The sequence below is a fragment of the Phlebotomus papatasi genome, chromosome 2 (genome assembly GCF_024763615.1).
Source record: "Phlebotomus papatasi isolate M1 chromosome 2, Ppap_2.1, whole genome shotgun sequence".
Classification (NCBI taxonomy): domain Eukaryota; kingdom Metazoa; phylum Arthropoda; class Insecta; order Diptera; family Psychodidae; genus Phlebotomus; species Phlebotomus papatasi.
This window is the reverse complement of record NC_077223.1, coordinates 83532809-83557911: the sequence shown is the minus strand read 5'-3', so window position 1 is coordinate 83557911 and position 25103 is coordinate 83532809. Positions and strand designations below refer to the sequence as shown.

Sequence of the window (25103 nt, the reverse complement as noted above, 5' to 3'; positions counted from 1 at the left end):
CAATATAGTTTTTTTTACTAACATTCGTAATTATGTCGCGTTTAATGTAAACAAATAAATAGTTTTTGAGCGAACCTTTAATTTTCCGTATGAAATAATTAGCTCCGGATTCGAATTGATACTGACGATGAGAAATGGTCATTACTTCAAACATTATCAATGCAAAAAATTGAAATATTCACATGGCTAAGTATGAAAATCAACAAGGAATTGATTATTACGAGCTGCTAAAACTAATCAATATTGTCAATAGGGACACTGGTAAAAATAAAAGGATCAAATTGATCCAAATTTGATCTTTATGCAAAGGATTGATCAAATTTTAAACTGTGAGTACACATTTATCATACTAGAACATGTTAATTCGATCCATCCTTTGCAAAAGGATCAAATGGGATCAAATTTGGATCAATTTTATTTTCTCCAGTGGATGATCGTTATGATTAACAACTAATCAGTTTGGATAATACCAATAATATATTTTACGGAAAACTCCCAGAAATGGTTTAAAGAACATAAAAGCATGATATTGTAGCCCTAAAACTTTCCGTACCATTTAAATGGATAGTTCAGTGATCGTGTCGTATGGGAGGAAGCTCAGCCTAGATTAAAAATTATTTACCTCCCTTCTGGCTAATAAAAATTAAGGTCTTACTCGGTTTGCCTCCATTTCATACATTTGGTAAGAAATTTAGTTGTTTTCCAATTACTTGAAATTAAAGTATTGTATTGAATTGAGTACTCATTAAGTGCTTAATGAATATTTAATGAAAACTAATTTGGGCTGAACGTACCCGCAAAACTGTCATAGACTGCCTCCTTGAATTAAAATAATCATTGGTTCCGTATACTCTACACAACAGCACTTTGATCGTCCATAAGGACTCCATCAGAATGCTTAAATTGATTTGATAATTTTCTTGCAGTTTTACACTGGTTGAAAATATTGTAAAATTAAATACTAAGGTAAATTAAGCTAATTGAAAATCTGCTCCAAATGGAAATTTTTCGCTATTCTAAATGGAAATGTCATTGTTTTCATGATAAACACAGTACTAAATTATTATATTTATATATTTTCTATACCACAATTTCATTATTTAGTTAATTTTGCTCCAAATAAAGCGAAAATCCATTCATATTCACAAATTTTAATATGTTAATTTCTCAGAAAAATTAAAAGTGAACCTTTTCACTTTTTTTTGGATTAATACATATGTTTCACATAGAAGCATTTTATGCTCGCGTATTTTTCTTGTATTTAAGAAGTTTTCAATATTATATCTAAAGAATTTTCACTAAACAGTAACATTCTAGAAGAGTCAAGGAGCAAATTTATGTAATTTTCTTCTGAAAAAATATAAACTTAATGTGTTGAATCTTCTGTCAAAGTTAAAGCGTCTGGAAATGGTTTTGAATTAGGACATTTACCCTAACGGTTTTAGAATTTAACACCCTGTGGATGTTAGAATCTAAGTTCCTGTTCGGTAAATTGAACTAAATTGAATTTGTTGTGATGATAAAAATAGAAGAGGAGTTCGAAAGAGTGTGATAGGGGAAAGTGCGCTACCTTCGAACGACTCAAGCTTTGAACAACCCAATTTTTTCAATAAGGGGAGGTGGGGCTACTTTGAGCTGTGGGGCTACATTGTTATACGATTTTTTCGCATATTTCTAATGGAAACTGGGTATCAATATGATGTAATTTGGGTAGACAATACAATGGTGGGTCTAAATAAAATAATTGTTAATACATGCTCCACAGCTCAAAGTAGCCCCACCTCCCCCTACGTTTTTAATGAATGTGACCTATTATAATATCATATTTTAATAGCTAGGCCAATGCATGATATTTCTTGAAAACAGCGATGGGTCAAGTCTATTAGTCACATAGAAAAAAAAAGTTGTCCGAAGTTTAAGTCATCCAAAGGTAGAGCGTTTTTCATGCAAAAAGTTTGAGAGAGAAAATGATGTGAATTTTGATTTCATGAAATTTCCCTGTTCTGAAAGGTATGCCGGAGATCATATTAAAGTCATTATAATTTAAAAGCTAACTAATGAAAAAAATTTAGGGTTTTCTTACTTAAATTAAGTGATTATAACCTGTGCTGTATAGGGTAAAGTGGTACAAGTTAGACAATGGTACAAGTTGAACAGAGTTTTTTCTTGATAACTTTAGTACTTCATTTTTATTTGTATATTTTTAATGTTTTACTTTATAATTTGGTTCCTTGTGCTTAGAAACAAATTTTGTACTGTATTTATCAAGAAAAAAGCCATGTCCAACTTATACCGGCGAATTGTACAACTTGTAACACTATGTCCAACTTATATCAATTTACCCTACTCATTTTTGACATACAGTGCCCGGTCTCTAATCCGGATCGGCGTAATCCGGACGAGTTATCGATAGTTACATTTATAATAATTTTGAGGTCATGTATGCATGTGTGTTCAGCAATGAAAATGAATTATCCTGTGATGTTTTTGTTTAATAAATGAAATATAATTGCATAGAATTCTCTAATAAGGGGAAAGCGCGCTACCTTCGGACGATTTATGCTTCGCACAAATCATTTTTTTCATTGTGTTATAAATAAATTTGGCCCATCATATTTCCAGAATATATCAAATTTCCAGAAAAATGCTATGGGTGAAATCCATAACGAACATAGCGAAAAAATTGAATTGTCCGAAGCTTGAGTCGTCTGAAGGTAGCGCGCTTTCCCCTATGTCTTTTTAATCTTCTTTAAAACTTTTATACTAATTCCAAAAAAAAATCTTGTATTATATTTTCGAGACGTTGAACAAATTCAAAAAATCCATCCGGATAACGAGACGGACATATGTCATATTGTCTCCCAATCATCCGAATAACTGTATATATATCACGACACTTATTCTTTGGCGGATATTGTGAAAGTATAACTAGTTCGAGTATTCCGGATAAATGAAACGTTATACTTTCTTAATTTTTCCCACAAACAATCTATAATAGTTTATTTAATTATTATTTAGTCATTACGAAATAAACTTTTCAAAGAAATGTGCTGAAAATTAATTAACACTGAAGTTAGGATATAGAAATAGATTGAGGAAGATAAAGTTCTACACAAAAGGTTTCATCTCACATAAACTTTTTACACATTGGAATTTAATTTTCTAAATTAAACAAAACTTTAAATCCATACCAATTAGAACTTTGGCTGAAGTCTGTAAAAATTATCGTTCAGTAATAATGAGTGAAATAAGGAAACTTTAAAGGGCTTCACTTTTTTTTGTAGCATTCTTTTGTAATTCCTGTGGTTCTGACGTCGTCAGCAATTTTGTGTTGGTGGAAAATTCAATGGAGTGTGAGTTTAAATTTCACAAGGGGAATATCCTTTTTGGAAGCATGAGATGGTGGAAATTCAATATTTAGCAATTTAGCTGGTACTCTTCCGTGAAATATAAATTATTAATTAGTCACAAGTGACACTTTTGGGGCTCCAGAATGTGTCACTTTGTATGGAAATTATTCTCATGAGATTGACATTTCTTGCTTGGGGCGTCCTTTGACAATTAAATAGGGGAGAGGAGGACCTTATTTTTAAAAACAAAATATTTTTTTCGGGAAATCTGTTTCAAAAATCAATCAGTTGGAAACCAAAAAAAAATGTATAGAGGAAAAACAGAAATATGCTTCTGCAGATAAATAATTGAATTATTTCTTCTACTCGTGCCATCCGCAAAACAGGAAGTAAACGTAAGTCAGGGAAGATGAATACGGGAAGGGCTCCAAAAGCGATGAGGACAAGGTGGAAAAAATGTAGCGGGAAATACGCATTCATATCCTTCTTTCTCTCTCTTTTGTATTGATTCTCAAAAAAAAGTTTCAACTGAGCACGGTTTATGTTGTTCATGCGCGCACAATTTCCCAAAACTTTCTCATCTCTCACCTCTTGGCCAAGAATCTTGTGGGTGGCTTTTCGTGTATATGAGAGATAGATATTGGAATGAGGATGAAGGAATAGGAAGGGAATGAAATTCTTTGTCATGTGTCCAACATGCTGAATCCAATGTGGCAATTGGCCCAGAGAAAAGACATTGCTGTAGAACTAAAGGGTTGGAAAGGTGTCTCCTATTCCTTATCCTTGGCAAAGTACTAGGAAATGAACATCATGACCTTTGCTAACACATTCCTTTCCACACCCCTAAACTCCACCAAATCACAAGAACAGCTCAAGATTGCCATTTCAAGCTGTTCCACCTCCACAAGAGGGGTTCTTAGTTACATGAAATTGATTAAAAGCTGTATCAGTGATGTGGTACTGACACATGAGGAAATTGGGAGTACTTGGTCTTTTCTTAGCACAGAACTTTATTCGTTGGGGAATCCCACAGTTTTCCCCATGAGAAAACCTCCGCAGACGTTTGTACATCAACACTTTCAAGTGCACTTTCCAATGAATTGGTTCTTGAGCAGGTTAGGAAATTAACTTAGAATTCAATAACAATAAAACTCAACTTGAAATACAGCCAGTGCTAAGGTGATTACTGATCGATCTCTGCAATACTAATTGTATAGCATGTAAGTGTTATTTTAATTGGATTTTGATACGATTTTTGATGAGTTTTAAATGAGCCATTTAATTTTTATCATTAGTACTACACTTGCTCATTAAAATTTTAATGCGATTAACATAAATTGTTAAATTGTTATCCATTGTTAAAATGTGAGTTTGGTGTCTGAATTACATGATAATTGGAATTTGATATAAATTAATACAAAAGTAGATTTAATAGTTTTTAAATTGAGTTAAAGATTAAATTTAAGCGCATACTTCGGTAGAGAAAGGCTTAAAGAATTAGTTAAATATTTTATATCCACATCCGCTTCTTGCAGTTCCTCTATAAGAGAAATATTTTTGGTTAAATAATCATACACAGAAAATCGAATTGATCTAATTGGTTAAAAAAATGATTTTTAAAAAATCTACATCATTTCCGTATCAAATTATCTATTTTAAATTATTATTAACACACTCTAAAAAAGAAGGGTAGAATTAATTTTTTCCGTTAGCACTCGTTATACTACTACGGTGTAAAATGAAATCAACATTTTTTTATATTTGTTTTCGAACTTTTTAGGGGTATTTTTTCACAAGCGTAACCATAAAAAGATAATTTCTACATTGGTTACGGACAATCCCTTGCCAACTTGCCTGAAATTTGAAGTCACTTTCTCATACTTTGATTTAAATTTATATGGGATTTTTTTTTGCACTCGCTACCGTTATGCTAAATATTTAAATAGTTAGAAGTTTTTCCGTATTATAAGATAACTTTCCGTATGCAGGGATAAATATACTAAATTTTTGTTTAAATAAATTTTTTCCTCGGAGTACTATGAGCTGAGTCCGAGATTAATTTAGGAATTGGCTTCAAATAGTTTCATATAAAAAGGCCAACTTTCCAGGCGCTTGGTTACGGATCATTATCGCAAGTGCAAAATTAATGTTACCGGAATTTAATTTGAGAATTTTCGGATTTTTTCAATGTATATTCAGAATTATCCTTTTTAATAATGAATAATGCTCGCGTTTCACATTTTCAATGAATAAAATATAATTCTAAAGGATTTGAATAATTTTTTTTTCTAAAAAACACTCGCCGAACAGGTTCTCTTAAAAAATATTTAAATTAAAAGTTTAATATCAAAAGATTAAAATTCTTAGTTAAAAAAAAATTAATTCTCCAAGGAAGTTACTTAAATATAATACGGACACATTCCGACCATTTTAATATAAAATACTTAAAATAATTTTAATTTAGCAAGGAAAAGTTTATGGTTATCTATGGTAAGGGGGGGAGGGTTCAGTTTCACGCAAGCTACTTTCGAAAATACACATTTTTGGGATAATAAATGATTATCTAGCAATTGAAAAGTAATCGGAATTAATTTATTTGAGTATGAAAAGAGTTTAACTTCGTGAAACTGCCCCACACTTCCCTAGATTGAAATTACTGCTTCAAGTTACTTGAATACCATATCAATTAGTTTTTCCTAGTAGTATCCCTAGCAGTAATTTTATATTTTGTATATCGCAAATGTGTCTAGAGCATAATTTATAGAGAAATCAATAACTATTTTATTAAATACAATTTTTTCATTAATTAAATAATTTAAATGTGATAAAAATTTATTTAGTCTTCATTAAAATTGAGCATCAATATTTATTAATTGTTCTAATGTTTTTAGTATTTAGGAAATTAAAATAATTAAAAATATTTTGTAAAAATGTTCGTAAATGTTTGTGAATTCCTATGGGGGAGTTACGAAATGCTCGTGAATCATAAAACCTACAAACAAGTTCGTAAAAGTTTGTACTTTTTTCACAAACATTGTGCGTAACATGATCATTTGATGAACATTTTTTGTACTTTTACAAACATTTGTTCGTAAATGTTCGTAAACACACAAACAATGTTAGTAAAATTTTGTCATTTGTCCGTAAATGTTCGTAAAATGCTCGACATGAAAACAAATATTTACGAACAAATGACAAAATTTTACTAACATTTTTTGTGTGTTTATGAACATTTACGAACAAATGTTTGTAAAAGTACAAAAAGTGTTCGTCAAATGTTCATGTTACGAACAATGTTTGTGAAAAAAGTACAAACTTTTACGAACTTGTTTGTGGATTATACGATTCACGAGCATTTCGTAACTCTCCCATAGGAATTCACAAAGATTTACGAACATTTTTACAAAATATTTTTTTTCTGTGTAGATATTAAAATGTATTGCCATATTATGTCAGATTCATTAAAGTAATATGGGAAAAATATGAAGGGAAAAAACGAAGCCAGATTGTGTGCGAAGCCTCAGAACAGAACCTTCTCCTATACCTTACAAATGCAAAGTCTTTCAGAAAGTGCTAGATAAGATTTTGACATAATATAATTGCGGAAACGTAATAGAACATATAACTTGTGATTTTTTTGTATTCAAAGAATGGGAGGAAATTTTGTAGAAATGCAGATAACTTTCTTCAAATATTGTATAGACTGCATGTATATCTCGTTAAAGAAATAAAATACAAATGGATTGTGACGATTGTGATCTCATGTCAATGGAATACTCAGGAAGACATGCAAGTTTTTATTTCAATTTATTTATGTCTTCTAGCGATATCTTATATCGTATTTTTTTGCTTAAGCTTTTCCTTACTATATTATTTCCCATTTCCTTAAGACATTTTATGAGAGAGTTGCTTGAAAAATCATAGTATTTCTTTATTGCCTCTACACTTGAATTCAAAATTGATGCAATTTATCCTCTAAGCATGAATTGTGATTCAAGCTCAGTGGGAAACGGAAGTAGCTTAATAGTAAGTAATTCATTTGCAGCGCGAGTGCAAAGGACAATGAAAATGTTTCCTCGTGGAAATGAGAAAAAGTGTTGGGTCTGTCGCGTATGCTACTGCCAGTCTTCCTCTATCATCCATCTTTTAGCGGTTTTGTTATTGTATGTGGTTGCCCAGAGGGGTACATTTTTAGGGCTATACACTAAGCGTACGTCCCATTTTAAAGCTCTATAACACTTACATTATTTAAGTTAATATCTCGTCCATTAAAATGAGTTCATTTTGAAGGAGTTTATGTTTTAATAAAAACATAATTCTATCGAAATAGCAACCCTTCTTCCTTATTGCCTCTACAAATTAGCTAAATGTATGTTCATATTGAAGCAAATTGCTTACGTTTGTGTAGGAAAAACTGTCAAATATGGACATAATTTTCTCTAGTGTGTAGAGGACATAGTCTCATTATCATGAAAAGATCCTTAGTGAAATAGACACTCACGTTAATTCGAGGAAATTTGCCATTCTGCAGCAAAAGTTCCTAGCAAATACAGCAGTGTAATAAAATAAATATCTAATGACTGGATATCTATATCCATTGTTTCAATATCAATCTCCAGAGGTTAAGGAATAGAATTATTCTGTGTAACTTGCTTTTTTCTCAATAAAAGTATATCGTAAGCTGTTAGTGTCAAAGAACTATTCCTGGAGGATAGTTAAAGTAGTATTTTCTAAAACAAACAATATCTCCATCTTTGCATTTTCCCTGTGAATTTCCAGATTTTCCAAATAAATCTTTATGTACGCTTAAATTTCTTGGTAAGGATACACAGTAAAATTTTTGGCTGGTTTACCATGATTTTCGTTGTAAATTTTACATTAAACATGTAAGCGTGTGTACTAATACACATTTGTGTAATTTGTACACATTTTGTCTGAAAACTGTGTAATTTGTACACCTTTTATTTGAAAACTGTGTAATTTTACACGAAATATGTAAGAAAATATACAAAACTGTGTAATCATTCCCAGTTGATTACACGGTTTACAATTACATAAAATTTAAATTACACATTTTCAGATTACACGTTTTGTTGAAATACATAATTTGTATAACTTTACAAGAATAATCGTGGTAAAAAAGCAAACCAATGATTATCCTTGTAAATTTTTTTTACTGTGTAGCGTATGACAACATTCGTTACTTACGAAAAAGTCCTCCTTGAAGAAAGAAGATTATAGGATAGAAACATGTACCACTATCAAGACATTTTGAATGAAAAGTTCACAATATCATTACTTCATGAGTACATTTTTGCTCTGAACTTTTATTCTTCAAAGTTTTGGGAGAACGGTATCTTTTAGAGAACCTTTAGAACCCAAAGATCTTTAGAAGCCTTTTGTGTTTTTTTTTCTAGAAGAATATTTTTGTAGAGAAGACAGGACCCAAAATGCAATCATATTCATGAATTTGGAGGATATTTAAAAATTGTCCTTAAGTCGCCCTTTACAAGTTGTTTTTCGATATCAAAAACTTAAGACAAACAATTACTGAAAAAATCGATTTTATTTGCGTAAAGTTCCAAATTGAGTCACATTCCAAATTATATCAATCTACCTCTTACTTGGGTAGGGGGAGGTGAGGTTACATTGATAATGCTATTTCTTTGCATGATCCTAAAGGAAACTGGGCTTTCACGTAATGTAATTTAGATTGGAAAAATAATTGTGGCACAGGATAGGTTCAGATGGGTCCAGGTTCGTAAGCTTTTCTTTATTTCTAAAACTTAAGGATGGTCTTCACCGATCAGACATGGTAGATCTCGGATCGATAAAGACCATGCTTAAGTTCTAGAAATAAAGAAAAGCTTATGAATAGAGGGGTATCAAAGTCACCCGTACTTACGGTAGCATTTCCTATGTAGCCCCACCTCCTCCTTGACCTATGAATTTTTTGCTTTATCGTATTTTTGGATTTATCGCAAAAGCACGATTTTGCTCTATCGTGTAGTATAGAGACTTTTCCATAATCCTTCGATGATCAAGATACATAGAGCTCAATAGAACAGGATGCGCGAGTTAGGGAACTTGTTGGAAAAGTACTGTTACGTAGAAAGAAAGTAATAGACCATTGTCGCGTTGGTAAGCACTGAAATGTCTATATGAGAATGTTACGTCCATGGATGGACTTTCTTTGAATTTTCCATGATATCGTGACATGTCGAAATTAAAATCATCCAATGTTCCTTTCAACCCCATTTGCTGTGAACATTATTCCTGCCACCTCGTTGAGTCATTTACCACTCTTTTTTCGTCCGGGCGGCTTCCTGAGTACAAAAAAAGACCTATCTGCCTCCGAGCTAATAGCCTGCAATTTACTAGTATGCTTTTTACTTTCTGCCTACATGGGATAAATGCAATTTTACTGAAAAAAAATCCATGGTTTTATGTGCCAAAAATGAAAATAAAAAAATAGAAATAGAAACATTTTAGTTTAGAGATAAACGAATAAATGTGCACCAGTGTGATCGTTTAAAACAGTCTCCAAGGGGGTAAAAAAATGTTTGCGAAGAGCGCCAATGTGCAATTTCCGCTAAATTCTGGGGAGGTATTTCCAAATGGAGCATTTGTGGAAAAAAAAATTTGCAGAAATACACCCTCTTTCCCCTACCAATTTGTATTTCCATTTATATCGATTCTATCTAATTTCCTGAATGGCTGTGAGCTCTGTATTTCAGTTTATAAAATAAGAATTTGTGGGAAAAGAATGGTGCTTTTAAACCTTTTGGTAGTACTGATTTCTAATAATCACATCGCTCTTTTGTTTTTTTAATAGCATTCTGAGATTTTTTTCAATTTTTTGATTATTACAGAGCTAGATAGAGTTTGTACTGAAGATTTCCGGTAATTTGCGTATTTTCCATACCCTTTTTTACCATGAGAAACTGTAATTAAAGGCTTCTACACATTGGGAGCAGTTTTCGTCAAAGTTGCATTTTTGACAGAATCTTGACATATTCATCTATAAAAGTGCAGACAATTTCCTTCAAAAAAGCATTTTTTGAAGGAAATTGTCAAAGGGCATTTTTTTAAAGGGCTTTACTATTTCAAAATTGAGAGAAAAATTTAAAATACCGAGACTAAAGAACTTTTTAAAGTTTGATTATTTATTTATTTATCTGTTTTTTTTCTTTTTTTTTTGAGAGAAGGCCATAAGTATGGATCTTATGCAAGCAATTTATAGTAAATTGCTCTATTGAGTTATTTGACATAAAAAAATATTTTAGGCCCATCGCGTTCTCTAATTGACTAGAGCTTAGTCTTGAATTTCGTGTAATAATAGCTTCTCATCGGATATTCAGCAGATTCACTATATTCTACATCAATCTCCAGAGCTGGATATGCAATCGTCTAATGTTTTTGTTTTAGGTTTTTAATCTATCAATCGGCTCTAACTAAAACTTAATAGTACTCTACGATTATAAGGATATTTAATCTTAAAGTGTTTAATAACTTTAATCTTTTAATCTGAAAGTTATTTGAAAACTAAGTTCACAATAAGTAGGAGAAAGTGCCCATGCGTCGTACGATCCCAAGCTCCGTAATGACTAAATTTTTCACTTATATTTTAAAAATTGGAGGAAAGCGCCAAGTTTTTAAAATATATTGAGGAGTCACATTTATTCAGGATCATAGGAAAAATTTAGTCATTACGAAGTTTGGCATCATACGAACATGGACATTTTTCCCTAAAGGTCTGGACACATTGGGAGCAATTTTCGTCAAAATTTTGACATTTTTGACAAATTTTGACAAATTTGACTAAAAATTGACAGAATTTTGACGTTGCTATCTACAGTACTAAAGGAAATTTCTTAATTTGCTTCAAAAATGCAATTTTTGACGAAAATTTGCTTAAGCTGAATTTGATGACAAACTCTTTAATGTGTCTAATGGTAGAGTACACGCTCTATGACTTCAGTGTTCCAAGTTTGAATTCTCTTTAGGTCATTTGGACTTTTTCTGACTTTCAAAGTATTCGAAATGTATCCAGTAAGCTTCAATGCACTAGATTCCACGAGGTATGGGACTGACAATCCCGTCCCTGTATAAGAACTATGAAACGTTGTGCTATACCATTATTATTATTATTAGTATTTTATACTAAATATTTAAAATAAAAATTATATTGAGATAAGTTAATAACTGTAGTATTATTAGCTTTTAACGCCGAATAAGAAATGTTCACTTTTCAAAATAAAATTTGTGTTAATAATGAAGATTCCTTTCTATCCGAAGCATAGTATAATCTCGTATAAAATTTCGGGTAATAAAAGTTTTACCATTTCAATGAGAATACTCAATATGGAATATTTTCTCATTTTTATGCACTCACTGCTAATAAAAAAGTTATATTACTATAAATGATAGGACAATTGTTATATATACTTTGTATATGTATTGCTAGATTTAATTAACTCCGTTTTGTGTAGATTTTACACCTACACAGTAAAAAAATTAACACTATTATAGTGTGTGATCTTTCACATCATTATTATAGTGTTAAATTTGGAAAAAGTGTTTAATTTAAAATTGTTTAATTAAAAGTTGTTGAATTTCAAGATGTTGAATTTGGAATTGATGAATTTAAAAATTGTTCAATTTTTATGTGTAAACTCAAAAATTGTTGAATTCTGTTTATGTAGAATTTTCATTTTATTTCGAAGATTTTGATTTTTTGCCTTTTTAGTTCCAATATATTTTCCTATACTCGCCCCCCCCAATGCGAAATGATTACATCTGATGCTCGGATCTTCACGATATACTTATTATGCATATAAATATTTGATGTTCTATATGACTTTTGCCCAATGAAAAGCATCTCGACTGAAGTATAAGTCTTAAATGGAAATTCAACAATTTTTACACAACTTTTGTTTAAAAATTTAACAACTTTTCTCTCAAAATTTAACAACTCTTCTTTAAAAATTCAACAACTTTGGTTGAAATACAAAAGGTCTCACTATATAATAGTGTGAAAAATTATGATCAAACTATAATAGTTTTAATTTTTGATCATGTGACAAAAAATACCATAAAGTTGTGTATTTTTCCACACTATAATAATGTGAAAAACTATAATCATACTATAATAGTTGTAATTTTTAGATTTCTTTCAACAGTTTTCAATCACGAAACATTGTTAAAAAAAATTTATGACTATAATTGAGAGAAATTTTACACAGATCGCAATTAAATAATTAACTTATCTGATTTCACACTATTATAGTGTTAAAATTTTACACATTTTCAAATTTGACAATAATGTTGAAAATTTTTCAACTATAATAGTGGTTATTTTTAATTACGTGACAATTAATTACCAAAATGTTGTGTATTTTTTAAACATTTTTGAATTAAACAACTAAAATGGTCGATTTTGCACTATTAGTAGTAAAATTTTACACATTTTTTTACTGTGTAAGTTTTCCTCAGTATACGTATACGTAATATTTTGTGAAAATTTTGATTACGTGTAATGTTTGAATATATAATTGCGTATTAACCCATTCAGTCAATGTACCAGAAATACTTGAGATAGAATGTTCATATTTTGAGATTAGTTTCCTACAGATTAATAGATGAATTTTTTGAAAAAATTTTTTTTTATCTATTATGGGGGCGCGGGGAGCCCCTGTCAAACACATGTCTTAACGGTCACTGAATTTAAATTCTGTGCATTAATTCATTACAAACTCTATTGATTTAGATAGAGTAACTATCCAAGAAAACAAATTGGCAACTAGAATTCAAATCAGGAAAGAGGAAGGAGGTCAATTTTAACAAATTCGACGGGATGTCGTATTTTCCGTCCGCCATTTTGAGCAAAAATTTTGCATGACCTTTCGCGAAGCAAGAAAACAATAACAAAATATATTTTCATTTCTGTCGGACTATTTTTTCCAAGTAATTGAAAAACTAAAGTTACTAAAAATCCATTCCCGACAGCAATTCGGGTAAAAATTGCGCAGGAATAAATCATCTAAAATCACTCAATTTGCGTATGATGTATAATACCATGGTAAGGAATGGGTTAATGCTTTCATATTATATAATGGGAAATGTTGAATGCGCTTTACATTCAATATCTGTGATTTCTTCGATTCTAAAGAATCACTTCCAGATGGGGTTTTACGTGGGGGAAGTGAAACACGTGGCGTTGGGCTGAAAAGTCGTTTCTTAGAGAAGCTAGAGCGATGGTAATTCGCGATAATTGAAGGAATGTAAGTATATACTCTGTCGGTTAGACAAAACGCAGGTGAACACGCAACAGAAGTACATCCAATTACTAGTCCCATTATATGCAAAATCACACCCTCCTATCCTTCATCACTCTTTTCGGCCAATTGCATGGATCTTAGAGGGTGCGATTCTAATTAGAATTACAAATTTCTTCAATGCAAATTGGCATTTTTTCTTCTGAGCTTTTTTTTATCAAAGTTTAAGGTCAGTGCAAGAGAAATGACTTGTGAAGAAAACAAAAAAAAACCTACATGGAAAAATACCCCATGGCTAAAGTATTAATTTACTTTTTTTACGACTTACGACTCAACTCCTTGCGTCCTTTTGGAATCTTTTATTGCAATGAAAATACACTAATGGTGCGCCTTTTTTTCGTACTCTCTGTTCTTCCCCAAGATTTCTATTGTTCACAGATGGGAAAGGCTATATAGTTTCCACTCGAGGGTAAATTGTGGGAAGGATTGAAACAGTGGGAAGGACATAAAAGTGCAGAGTTTGTGTTCTTAGGGATATCGGAGCAATCTCATAATGAGTTTAGCAACCATAAAGCTTTATGCTTCGCCTATTGATATCCATGTTGTTTCCAATGAAAGTCTCACCATTTCACACTTTTACCATTTTATCAGTACAACACCCATCCTCTCCTATACTCCAATACTATACCAATTCTTCACATTTCCCATAAGCTGAATAGACGATATGTCGAAATTGAATGGACTACATAAATTTTATCTGAAAAATGTCTTTCTGCAATTTTTATTTTCTCACTTTTACGAAAATGCAGAAAGCTGTTCTCCACCAAACTTATGTAACACCTTCATATTACAAACCGATGAAAACGTGAAATCGATACTATTTCAATTCATTATGTTACTAAATGATTTGTACGCGAACTTCTTTACACAATTTTCCACTTCTCTAAAGTGAAATACTGCAATAACATTTCTTGTGCAAAATGTGCAAAAAAGATGTTTTTAGATAAAATACAGTTGAAATATTGTGATAATAAATTTGTAAACAGAAGAAATATGTAGTGTTTTTTCACATTTTTTTTTTAAAGTAAATACTAAAGAAGAGGGTAAGGGTTTCTTGCGTCGAACACTTCATATTTTTCCCAGATCTCCCAGATTCTTTTAATGAATCTGATTTTATAGCAATATATTTTAATAGCTTGTTTTAAGTCACATATTTCCTGAAAAAAAATAAATCAGAAAAATGGGAAAAATAAAAATGTTTGAGGCCATAATGTGTGCAAAACCTGAAAGCCTTCCCCTGCAAATATTTAAAGATATTCACTGAAGATTGAATGTTGCTGTTCAAAAGAATTTTCAAAATAAAATCTGCAAAATTTTCTCTTTTGAAATATTTTTGTATTTCCGGAAATACAAAATGGAAATTTCCGGATTATCAGAAAAATTCGTGACGTAATTTCACAGAAATTGTCTTAATCGTAAAGTTAATTATTTGCAAAAAAAGATGCCAGTTTATGGACTACAAACATTTAAAATTTAAATGAGACTTCAATAGTTGTCTTATACCGTTGTTACATTAAAAACATTTATGTAAAGCTTCAATTTAAAATATGCTGGAAGTACTTTGCACATGCCTGTACTACTAAACAATCGGAACATGAATTCGTATTTTTAAAATTTATAAACGATATTACTATTCATTAGGAGTGTTCCAGTCTTTTAACCCTTTAAGGACGATTGGAACACCGGTGTCCCATAAAGAAAATAATTTTTCCTGACTACCTAAAGTTATTTTTTTCCTTATGTTTGTACGTTTTTACAAAATAGAAGGTTGAAGGAAAATAAGATATTTTTTGCAAGTCTCCAGGTATTTGTTATATAGTAAATTTTTAAGCCCAAAAATGACGAATTTTTAAATTCTCATAATGAAAATTAATTTCAATTATTTTTTATACTTCCAATTTTTTTTAATAAAACAGTTTTGGAAAAGGAAACTACAATACTCAAACATAATATTTTTCATTAGAGTGAAAATTATTATTCATTGGTATTGTCAGAAAAATTACTTAATTTTTTAGGCTATTTTTGTCCCTATCGCTCATAGAGGAAAAAATACACTGAATTAGACTCTTTTGAATTTTCTAAGGTTAGATGTAAGACTTTTTACTGATTTTGTTTATCGGTTTCATTTTTATTGCTTATTTTCGGTCCGCGAAAACTGTCTCGTCGTTAAAGGGTTGAGAAGAAATACAGTAGAGCCCCACTATAGGCCATCGCTCTATAGTCATCGACCGTTGATTTCAATACACTGATTTTAAGTTAGGTTATGTATTTAGTACGCGACATGCAATGTTGTCATAATTATTTTAATATTTTTGGCAAATTTTATTGAGTAGTTGTGATAATTGTGATCCATAATGAAGAGAAAAGCGAGGACAAGTACCACAATCGCAAAGAAAGTGGAAGCTGTCGAAAAATTTCAATACTAACAGTCGTTGATAATTTTAAAAAATGACATGGACTTATATACTGTGACCCAAGTGTCAAATCTAGAACCAAATATGGACTATAGCGAGACTCTACTGTAGTTCATATAGTGTGTTATTTTTATTTGTACTAAAACTTTTTGTACTAAATCTGAAACATCCTTAGAATCATTTCAAGTCCTTTTTAAATGAAAGATACGATACGATTTTTACTGTATTGACGGTTTTTTTTAATTAACTTAAATATCAGAATAAAACATTTAGTACATAATTGTAATAAACTTTCAAGGTTGAGCTGGAAAAAAGATTGAATTATGTCATAACGTGAGGAGGAGGAACACACATAATCACGGTGACATAGGATTAGACAAAATATTCTGCCGATATTTAGAAATCGATCCCTTGTCACTTGGTGTGAAGGTTTTACGACTCTAATATGTAACATTTGTACTAAATTGCGAGCATGGTAAAAGACGACTTGAGCTTTTAGATCAACAGAAATAGATAATATAAAATAAACTATGAAATAAAATATATGTATATAACCAGCGTTATTTACTAAATACCAAACACTCATTTTTGGATCCAAATTATTTATAATTTGTATCATTGGTTGGATCAGAAGCTCTGCTATCTGCATTTCTTTTATATAAGAATTTGTTGCTGACGACTACGTAACAATATGTAATACGGCCAGAATTGGCTGTTTAACACAAGTTGATTTTATTATTTCTTTGACCAAAGGTTTTTGACTTTCCTTCCTAATATTAAACAGACCCCTTCCATTAATACTGTCAAGATATTACTCACATATTCTTCGATCACTCTTGATATAAAATATATACGCCTGGCAAATATCCAGTTCAGGAAGAATGAACATATAGTCGTAATATAGTAGATATATCAATTGGTAAATTGACTTTGAGATGTAGAAGAATGTTTCATTTCACTATCAGATCTTGTAGTTTGCACTAACTGTGTTAGTCTGTGTTATTTAATTTGCTCATGTTCCCCCCATTTTCCGTTTTTGCAGGATGACACCAAGTCAGAGGCACGAAACCGAGACGCGGGATGATTGATTCAGGGAGAACAATCAACCGTGAGCATCCCGCTATGAGAATAAGCATCGGGAGGTGTGAGCTGGTGGACAAAGTAGATACGAGAGCATCGCGGGGTGAGCCAGAAGTTGTGGCGGGTACTGAGGAGCGGTGTTTGAGGCCAGTGCAGTGAGCAGGAGGATGAGTGGACTGATGTAGCGGTAAGTGTTGAAGATGGGATGGCGTGAGGACGCGGAGTGACTCAGTGCAGACACATCGCACAGTGGCCCTATGGTGGGCGAACGCGACAGGGAACGGGAAGCGGTGCGCTGGGAACTGGGCGACGCGACGCCGCCCCCCTTCAGCAATGGTGGACCGCAGACAATGGGCTCCCTGTACGGCGGCAGTGGCGGTGCCGGAGGCTTCTGTGATGACGGAGCAACGAATTACCCACATGGGGCGCACCAGGGTGGCCCGGGTGGGGGCTCAGTGGGGGCGGCGGGAAAGGAAGTGCGCTATGCACCCTTCCCCTCCGTCTCATCACCCACCCACTCCAATCCGACCACAACTTGCCAACAGGCGCCACTACAGCGAGCACATTCCAGGTGAGATAACCCCTTCTTCCCCTCAAACAGTCCCATCATTTCCCACATTTCACCCACGGGATAGGTTCCCTAATTGCTCCCTCAACTCTTTGGGAGTATGTCGAAAAGCGGCTTAAATATTAAAATGAAATTCTGACACTCCAGTCATTCATTTATGTGTTCGAATAACAACTGATACCGTCCAGTTCTGACAAGGGCATTAGTAATTGAACCCCTCCCTATACCGAAAAGCCATCGGTACCTCAATACTTCGGGAAGCAAATGTTCATTCCAAATTTATTGTGATACTGTGTCATCGATTCTTAATTAAGTTTGGTCTTGTAGGTCAATTTCAAATGTAATTTTGGCTTAAGTAGTAGATATTTCTGAGTCTGACTATTATGAGCGTAGCAAACAGTTTAGAAACAAGGAGCTGTGGATTTATTTCATTGCAAAATAGTGAAGTATGGGACAATATAAATGAGAACTTTTAAGTACAAATGCAAGTATCAAACGGCTTAGTCTTCAGGGATTTCTTTATAGAATAGTGCTTCTCTTAACAATCAAAGCACTACCGCGAATGAATTGACTAACATCTACTATTTTCGTTTTCATATTCTTACGCAGGGGTAACTTCTTATCTAACATTAATAACGGTTTTAGGTGGAATCGGCGCCGTACTTAGTGAGACACATTTATCCTGTTAATATACAAGCATTCACTCCCACCGAATTGAATAAATGCCACAAATGTATAATGGTGCTATTCCAAAGAAAAAAGAACATGTTTTTCTTTAGACGCTTTACTGTTCTCACTGTTCTTAAATGCTTCTGCATTACCGATTTTTCTTTGCAGGTTCCTCGTCGTGTTCTAAAACCACCAAACAGTCATGACAGGAACCAATTCAAATAAAACTCGATTATATAAAAGAACTTGAGAACAGTGCTAAAAACATGTTAGGGAAATATTTGTCCTGGATATTTTTAGTGCATGGCTGTTCTCATGTGCTTCTGACTTATCGACTTTTCTTTGAGTTGATTCCTGTCACGACAGTTTGATGGTTTCAGAACAAGAAAAGAACTGGAAAAGGGAAAATAGTCGTAACAAACAAAAGTCTGTAAAACAGAAGCACATGAAAACTTTTAATTTTCCATAAATGCCTCTCAGAGAGCGAACGATTTCTTCTAAGATTGTTCGTAATGTTAAGCAAAGCGCGCTGCCAAATGTCAAAATTATCGGCCATATTGGCAAAAATGTCGCTCCTGCTTGGAATTTTGTTACAAGGTTGGTGTCAAAAAGCAAATGGCGTAGCGGTCATTGGCGGAATAACCTTCCATTTGACCTCTAGATTTTTGCGGATGAGAGTACCCATAAAGTTTGAGCAAGTTTTTTCAAAATTCAAGAAAAAAATGTTTTCGAATTTATATAATCTGTAATTGTTAGTTATCATACTTATTGGCCCCGAGAGTTTTTTTCTTATTCTGGTCTAAAAATATAAAAAAAAGTCAGGATATCTGCAAGGAAGCAGAAAATCGAAAATTCACGATTTTTGGCCAAAAATATTTAAACTCAGGAGTTAATTAGGATCCTGCAAGAAATATCCTAGATTTGGACATCACTATAGTTTGTAATTATCCAGAAGAATCGGATTTTTATCGATTCTAGATAGTTTAAAAAAAATTGTTGTTTCCATGGGTACCCAGAGTCCCAAAGGAGACGAAAGAGTTAATACATTTTAAAATAAATAAAAATGTTTACAAAGCTTTGGTGCCCTGTTTCGGCCACCGTCATTCTCATAGTTCTTTGCCCTTCGGGAATTCCTCAAATGTCTTTTTCACGTCATCTCATTTGTGCAAGCTGCATTTTTGTTATTCTTTTGCACTGTATAATCTCTAGAGCAGAGGTGTGCAAGAATCGTTGAAACCGAATAAACGTCAAACTAAGTTTGCTCAGCTAGCGTTTTGATCATTGACGAACAAGCTTTATTTGACGTTTTTAGCGGTTTCAAACTGTTCTACCTCTGCTCTAGAGTAAAAACCAAAAATTCATGAAAATTCGAGGAACAAAAAATGTGGCCGGAATTTGGCACACTTACCCTACATTAAATAAATTTTAATATTTTGAACAAATTCCTGTCGGTGAGGTGTTCCTACAACCCTAAGTTCATTAGGATAAACGCTAATGGTTCTAGGAGAACTCTCGCGACTAGAGGGCTTACACTTTGAGGTTGTTGTAGGGCGTTTATTTGTTCGGAAGATCCCAGCTATCCAACCTTTAAAAGTTTATAAAAAATACTGTTTCGACTAAATCGCTTCTATCGATTACCACTTGAAGTTATTATCGTTCGAAAACTTGTAGTAATTATTGAATTTTGTTAATTATGATAGAGTTGATCTAAATCTAAAACCCTCTAAACCAGTCCAAACCAAAGTTACAACACGATTTTAACTAACCTATAGGTTAGTTAAAATCTTAAGTTAGTTAAAAAGTTAGGAGTGTATACACTCAGAAAAATAATCGAGTAAAGCTTACTCGAATTGATGTTGAATTAACTCTTTTTCGTTGTGATTTTAGATTAACTATATTTTAGAGTTGATTTTACTTCTATTTAGGTGTAATATTCGAAAGAGTTGTTTTAACTTTTTTTCCTACAATTTACATGACAAAAGAGTTAAAATAACTCTTTTTAAAACTGAAAAAAACTCGTTTTAAGAGTTAAAAAAATCTTTTTTAAAGTTAAAATTACTCTTTCAAATCCCAAAATGAATATGTTTTGTAATTTTATGTTTTTTTTTAATTTTATCATTTTCTTTATTATTATTTTCTTGACCTCAAGTTCCCTACACACAGAAAAATGAAAAATTCTTAAACAGAAACACCCTGGAATTTAATTTGAAATCCCATCCAATGAATGCTAATGCCCTAATTCTAAATCCTTGATCATTTAGTTTTAGGTGCAATTTGCAAATCTGTAGACATTTTTCATTTTCAAGCTAATGCTGAACTTAAGTTCCCGACCTCTTAACTTGAAAGAGCTAGGGATTCTAGCCCATTTCTTTCGCTCAGAGCTTCTAAACTTAAACGCCTCGGGGATTCACGTCCAATTTCAGTTCCCAGCATCTTATATATTCTTAAATTTAGAGTTAAAATTTTTCTGTGTGTATGTTTCGAGCGAAATATAAAGTATGATGCTCGCACATGAACTCATGAAACACCGTTAGGCATATTTCTAGTTGATGTTCCATATGAGCTTTGTCACACGAAAATCTTCTTGATTGAAGTATATTCTTAAAACGAAAACACTTAAGCACATACTTCAGTCGAGATGCAATTTTACATCGAAAAAGAGTAATAATTACATCGATATCCGACGAATTAATTAATTTCTGCCATAGAGTTGTATTAACTTTTTAGGTTTTTTCTTAGTGTATTAGGCAAGGGCCCATCAAGCCTAACAAAAAGCGAAGCTATTTTTCAGTTTTCCTTGTAAAAATTTTGCAGATATTGCTCCGCGACTTAAACAAATTTGCTCGTAGTTCTTATACTATTTCGGCGAACATTATGAAATATGTATTTTTAGATAGCTTTTAGTACAAGATTTCGAAATATATCAGACTGATAAGTCAATTCTCTTTAGGAAAAAACTTGCCAATAGTCTTCAGTGCCTCTATGCAGAAACGTATGGAAAAATGAAATGTCGATAGGCCCCTGGTATTAGGTCACTTTTGATTCTGTCTTATTTAACTGAGCATGTGCTCTGAGACTTAAGAAAGCCCTTGTTACATTGACAGGTCTATGTCCTCCATACCACCGGAGCCCTTCATGATACAGCGATCCAAGGCGATGAATCGGCGTGTCTCGATCAATGTTGGTGGCGTAAAACACGAAGTGTTGTGGCGTACCCTCGAACGTCTGCCCCATACACGCCTTGGACGACTGCGGGAGTGCACAACGCACGAAGCAATTTCTGAACTGTGTGATGACTACTCCCTCGTGGACAACGAGTACTTTTTCGATAGACACCCCAAAAGTTTCAGTTCAATTTTGAATTTCTATCGAACGGGCAAATTGCACTTGGTGGATGAGATGTGTGTATTGGCATTCAGTGATGATCTCGAGTATTGGGGCGTCGATGAGCTGTACCTGGAATCGTGCTGCCAGCACAAGTACCATCAACGCAAGGAGCACGTGCATGAGGAGATGCGAAAGGAAGCCGAGAGTCTGAGGCAGCGTGAAGAGGAGGAATTTGGAGATGGAAAATGTGCCCAGTACCAAAAGTACTTGTGGGAATTGCTGGAAAAGCCAAATACGAGTCTAGCCGCTAGGGTGAGTATTATTCCAAAAAAAAAAATAAATAAAAAAAAGAAAACAAAGTGGTGTCGACACAAATTCATCAAATTTGTATTGTTCGTTTTTTTGGGTAAGATCCATTTCTTTCTTTAAGACGTTCTCTGATTGACGCCGTAGAAAGAAGGGAAATGTAAGACGCCATTTGACCAAAGTTTCACATAGGAAGAATTCATTTTGAGAGAACCAATTTAGATGCATTTTTCATGAGATTGATGGAAAAGGAAAAGAGGTGATAAAACACGCAACAAAACATGCGTTGAACACGTGCTCCTCGAGCCATATTTTACGCACTATATTTTCCAACTTCTCATCCACTTTTGACGCTAATTGGGACACTAGAGGGTTTCTTTATTCCTGTGATTTCAATTAAATAACTATTTTAGAGCCATTAAAATTCCATGCAGTGGCAGAGTGTTGTGAGAATTGTTACCACATGTTGTGAAAAATCAATGTAATGTACAAAGTATATGAGGAGCGGGAAAAATTGTGAGGATAGGTTCGGGGTGTTGAAAAAAAAAACTCACACTTGGGGCAGCATTTTCGGGGGATTTTAATGATTATTCTCACCATATGACCACACCTCGACAACCCCATATTCAATAAAAGTATACTCCACATAGCGATGGCAATCATGTTGATGGAGTTGTGCAACTCTTTAAAATGCACCTCAGACGGTATCAAAACTGCTTTTAATGCTCCAACGATATATAGGGGCTAGAGAATTGCTATGGATGAACTGAGCCAATGCACTCCATCTAATCTTTTTATGGTCTGATAGTCGTCTACTGGGGGAAGCCTCAGTGGATATGTCCCACAACACCCACAAACCCCATCCTTCCATCTCCGAGTCATTTGATAAATCGTCTACAATTTCCTTCATATTGAGCTTCGTGTTTTTTTTCCCTGCCTCGTTCCCCTTGAGTAAATACAACATCGTGGAACTTCTTCCAGTAAATAGTTGAATGGAAATCATGCGGAAAAAAAGCTGTTAGAATATTTTTGCATGGATAAAGAGAAAGGGCGATATTTTGGAAATTGTTTTGTCGGACAAACGAAATATTTGGCACCGGATATAGCACAACCCGGAGACTTGAGAAAATAATGAAAAACACACAAAAGACGAGTGGTTCGAGGGTGTAATTTCCTTTTTCAACATCCTGTTGAACTCCCCTTTTCTCACACTCATCCCCCTATTCACGGGGCAAACTTGTGCGGAAGTACTCATTCAAGTTTTAGATAAAGAAACTGATACTCATGCTCGCAACAATTGATTCCGTTAGTCTCCCATATACCTAATCTTTATATTTTTTAAAGAAATTTAGAGATTAGATATTCAAAAGCAACGAAAGACATTACGGTTTAAATCAAGAGGTAATTCTACTCGAGATACTCAAGAATATACCACGGAGAACTCACAGAAGGTATCAGGTACCGAGAACTCCAATCATTTCAATGTCTTTACTCTCAGAACTTCTTGTAGTCCAGCTTTTCATTCAGTTTTTTTTGAGATTTCATATTTCATGATGTTTCGTTTGAGCTATACGAATGTCTTCCTGACACATTATACTTATGATAACATAATATTAGCTTGAAATGCAATACAGCTTTCACGTGACTCTTTAAAGTTTCTTAATGCGGTAGTTTCCCGTCACTATATGCAGAAAATCAAGTTGTTTGTGACGTTCTTCTCTTTCGTGATTTTACATCTACATCTTGAAAGTGCCATGTGCTCCGTTTCGTTCCTCACACAGTCCTTATACGGGTTTCTGACTGAGGGTTAAATCTTATTAACAAATTGGAATCAATTTCTAAACTTTAACGCAAAGTTAATGGAGTCAATTTTAGGAATATGATGGAATAACTGAAGTTACTCTACCATTCTAAGTTAAGAGAATTCCTGAAAATCCCTCATTAGGGGCATATAGAAGTTGAAGCATTTGGTTAATCCTAGTAAGTAGATAGATAGATAAATTTATTCATCAACAATGCTTTCGAAGTACAGTTTCGTTTAACTGAGATTCCGTGTAGTTTTCAGCGTCCACCGCCGTCTTAGCGTTGGTGACCAACCTCCAGAGCAAAACGGTGGAAAAGCTCTTTCTCAGGTTGTATATGCCAATCATGTAAAAAACATGTTTGAACTTTTCTTTGAATACACAAAATTGCAATAAAAAAGAGAAAAAAACAAAAACAGAAGATTTTGCTATGTTGAAACTGTACTGCTTTGCAGTAGTCTCAGATAATCAGGGCAATATGAGGTAAATGACAGAAAAACAGGCGTCCTCTTCAAGTGTTAGATATTAAACAACGTTCTTGTCGGAACAAATAGCGAGGAGATAAACTTTTACCTTCTGAACGGTATTCGGCGAGTAAAGTTCTTCAAATCATAAACTGATCCTGAAGCACGTCAACGAGTCAAACTTTAAGTCAAACTATTGCAATAGGAAGGAGTTTCATTGGCAAAGAAAGTAACGATATGATCGTCAAAACAACCAAGAATACAACAATTAGCAAAGTGAAGATTTGCCTCAAATTTTAGTTATTAAAACTAACGGCTCACAAGTAGAAGGTTCCTTAGGTACCGGGTAACACTGTTCAGAATTTGGACTCGATGGGCTAGTGCATCTTGGTCGGAATACCACAGTATTTTCTAGCTGAGGTCTTAGTAATCATGGTCGGAGTACGGAGTTTGATGAGGCTATAGTATTTCTAACCGGAGAGTAGACATAGGAAAAGGACGGAGTACCTAGTGGGCAGCAAACGCTGTAAAGCGTAGCAGTTTCCTAACCTTATCACACTGGACACTGTCTAAAAAAAACACCTCTACAGATTGGGTATACAATACAGTTTAGCACGATCTGTTGGAGGTGTCATTCAAATCCACTTTATGGTTTTTTGTTCAAGCGGTTTCTCCGCGAAATATTCGCACCATCTTCTTTACTCCCCTCATAAGGCTCTGGACAAGGTCGTCCCCACGATCTCTGACGATTTTCTTCCACTTTTGTGCGAAGTCCTGCAAATCTTT

The 25103-nt window shown here is 33.4% G+C and overlaps 1 protein-coding gene across 6 annotated transcripts in view; it reads left to right on the top strand.

Annotated features, from left to right (window-relative positions):
* Positions 1–25103, top strand: part of LOC129804718 (potassium voltage-gated channel protein Shab) — a 137753-nt gene that overhangs the window by 52595 nt on the left and 60055 nt on the right. For 3 of the 6 annotated variants that reach the window (XM_055852271.1, XM_055852267.1, XM_055852268.1), the window contains exons 3-5: positions 17144–17368; positions 17432–17752; positions 21523–22057. In XM_055852271.1, the coding sequence (XP_055708246.1) occupies positions 17439–17752; positions 21523–22057 (849 nt within the window). In that variant the 5' untranslated portion in view covers positions 17144–17368; positions 17432–17438. Of the gene's footprint in view, positions 1–17143; positions 17753–21522; positions 22058–25103 lie in introns of all 6 variants that reach the window. The other 3 variants (XM_055852269.1, XM_055852273.1, XM_055852270.1) reach the window with 1 other exon arrangement.